General features: G+C 33.9%; 1 protein-coding gene across 1 annotated transcript; it reads left to right on the top strand.

The window, feature by feature from the left end:
* Positions 1 to 205: 205 nt before the first annotated feature.
* Positions 206 to 1,237, top strand: LOC110726578 (glutathione S-transferase T2-like). The gene has a single exon (XM_021906060.1). The coding sequence runs from the start codon at positions 206 to 208 to the stop codon at positions 1,235 to 1,237; it is 1,032 nt and encodes a 343-aa protein (XP_021761752.1).
* Positions 1,238 to 2,062: the final 825 nt, after the last annotated feature.

Genomic DNA, 2,062 nt, shown 5'->3' with positions numbered 1-2,062 from the left:
TCTTCCAATTGATTTCAACTCAGATTTAGATACAAATTTTCAAAATTTTCCGAATTACGGTTCACAAAATCTCAATTTCTCAAATCCAAGTACTTTCACTCCGTTTCCTTTTCAACCACCACAAAATCCTAATTATTCAAATTCTCCAAATGTTATCCCATCTTTTGAAAATATTCAAATCTCTCAAATTGATTCAACATTTTCCATGTCTCAACATTTTTCTATGTCACAAGGTGATGGTGCATTTCCGAGTTTCGATTGTTCATACACATCGAATACATCAGATGACGAAAATGAACCAGAAGTTGAAGAAGGCGAAGGTAATGAAAGAGGTAATGAAGGAGGCAATCAAGATGGAAGGAAAATTTTTTGGTCAAAAGCTGAAGAAGTGGTTCTTGTGAAGGCTTGGCTTGAGGTTAGTCAAAATAAAAAAACTAACACTAACCAAAAGGGGGATGTTTTTTGGAGGAAAATTGAAGAAATGTATAATAATGTTAGACTATACAAACAAAGGTGTTTCGAAGAAGGTACTGATCGGGTAACACGAGAAGATTTGTTGAAAATGAGGGGTACGGAGCAACTTAGAAACCGTTGGAGAAGGATTAATGCTTCATGTTCTAAATTTTGTGGCTCACATGCTCATGCTGAATCAAAAAAGGGAAGTGGTATGAATGATGAAGATGTTATGAAATTAGCATATAGTATATATGCTAACGACAAAGCAAAGTCTTCATTATGCTCTAAAACCTTTCAAGACAAGCATGTTTGGGACATCTTAAAACAACATGAAGCATGGAAACCAAGTGAAGATGTTGTTAAAAAATGCAAGGAAAAGACATCCACTCAAGGAAGTGACTCAAAGAGATCTCGTATCAATGAAGCTGGAAACTACTCCTCTTCATCAAACCCAGAAACACCAACCAGTGGTGATATTGGGTATTCAGGCTTTCCTTCTAGCAACGAATCTAGTAAAAATAAAGGAAAGAGCAAGGTGCCAAACATGCCAAGTGGAGCATGGCAACAATGGTTGGACACTGCCCAGAACATGAACCTTATAAGGCAATCAGAAAATGAAGTTGAACTTACAAGGTTGCAACTAGAAAGGGAGAAAGAAGCAAGGAAGCAAAGAAAAATTAATATGGAGTTATTTAAACACCTCGATTCAAAGCCAAACTTATCTTCGGAAGATCAAGAATTAAGGAGCACTTTGTTGAAGAAGTTGTTCCCCTCAGACTAATGTATTAGTGTATGGTTGATTATTGTCGTAATGTTGGTTGATTTCAAATAATTCCTTTTTTATTGTTCTTTTTTATGTACTTAAGGTCTGATTTGTAGTTTGAATATTTTTAATAAGTTGTTGTTTGAGGATGTGAATGAATTTTATATTATAATGTCATTATTAATAAAAAAATTAAGTTATTGTTTGTGTCTTAATTAACGACTAATTACGTACTAATTAATATCAAAATTGCATTATTTTTAAATTTTTGAGATTTTATCTAATTAATGTATGCTAATAAATAATTATTAATTTTGAATGATTATTACCAAATGCATTATTTAATAATAATAGAATTTAAGTAATAAATTGTGTGGTGGGGTTGGGTAAAAGTAGGAGAGAGAAAATGTATAACCAAAATATTATGGTTAAATATTGGCATACATTGGTTATTAAATGGTTATAAGAGTGGTTATAAGTGAGGTGGAAGATGGATAAAATAATAAAATAATCAATAACCAAGATGGGGTTGGGCAACCATTGTGTATGCTCTAAAGATTTGAATGAAATAAAGTCTATCAAAGCTAGCAAATAGACCAACCGAGTATTTGCTATGGCCATTTGGAATATGAGTTATATTATCCTTTTCATGTTTGGTTTAGATATCTTTATTGTTTGTTTCGGAAGAAAATAATGGGACCTTCGGCAGGTCCTTTTGTGGGAGAAGACGAATCTTGGTCCGAGTGACTATTGGGCCAAGGATTTCCTGCATAGCAAAAACAAGTAAAACTGGCCTCGGGGGTTGTGCCGAGGAAGGCCCCTCCAATGCCGAAGTCAGTACTG

The sequence above is a fragment of the Chenopodium quinoa genome, unplaced genomic scaffold, assembly GCF_001683475.1.
Source record: "Chenopodium quinoa cultivar QQ74 unplaced genomic scaffold, ASM168347v1, whole genome shotgun sequence".
NCBI classification, from domain to species: Eukaryota; Viridiplantae; Streptophyta; class Magnoliopsida; order Caryophyllales; family Amaranthaceae; genus Chenopodium; species Chenopodium quinoa.
This window is presented reverse-complemented; position numbering and strand designations above follow the sequence as displayed.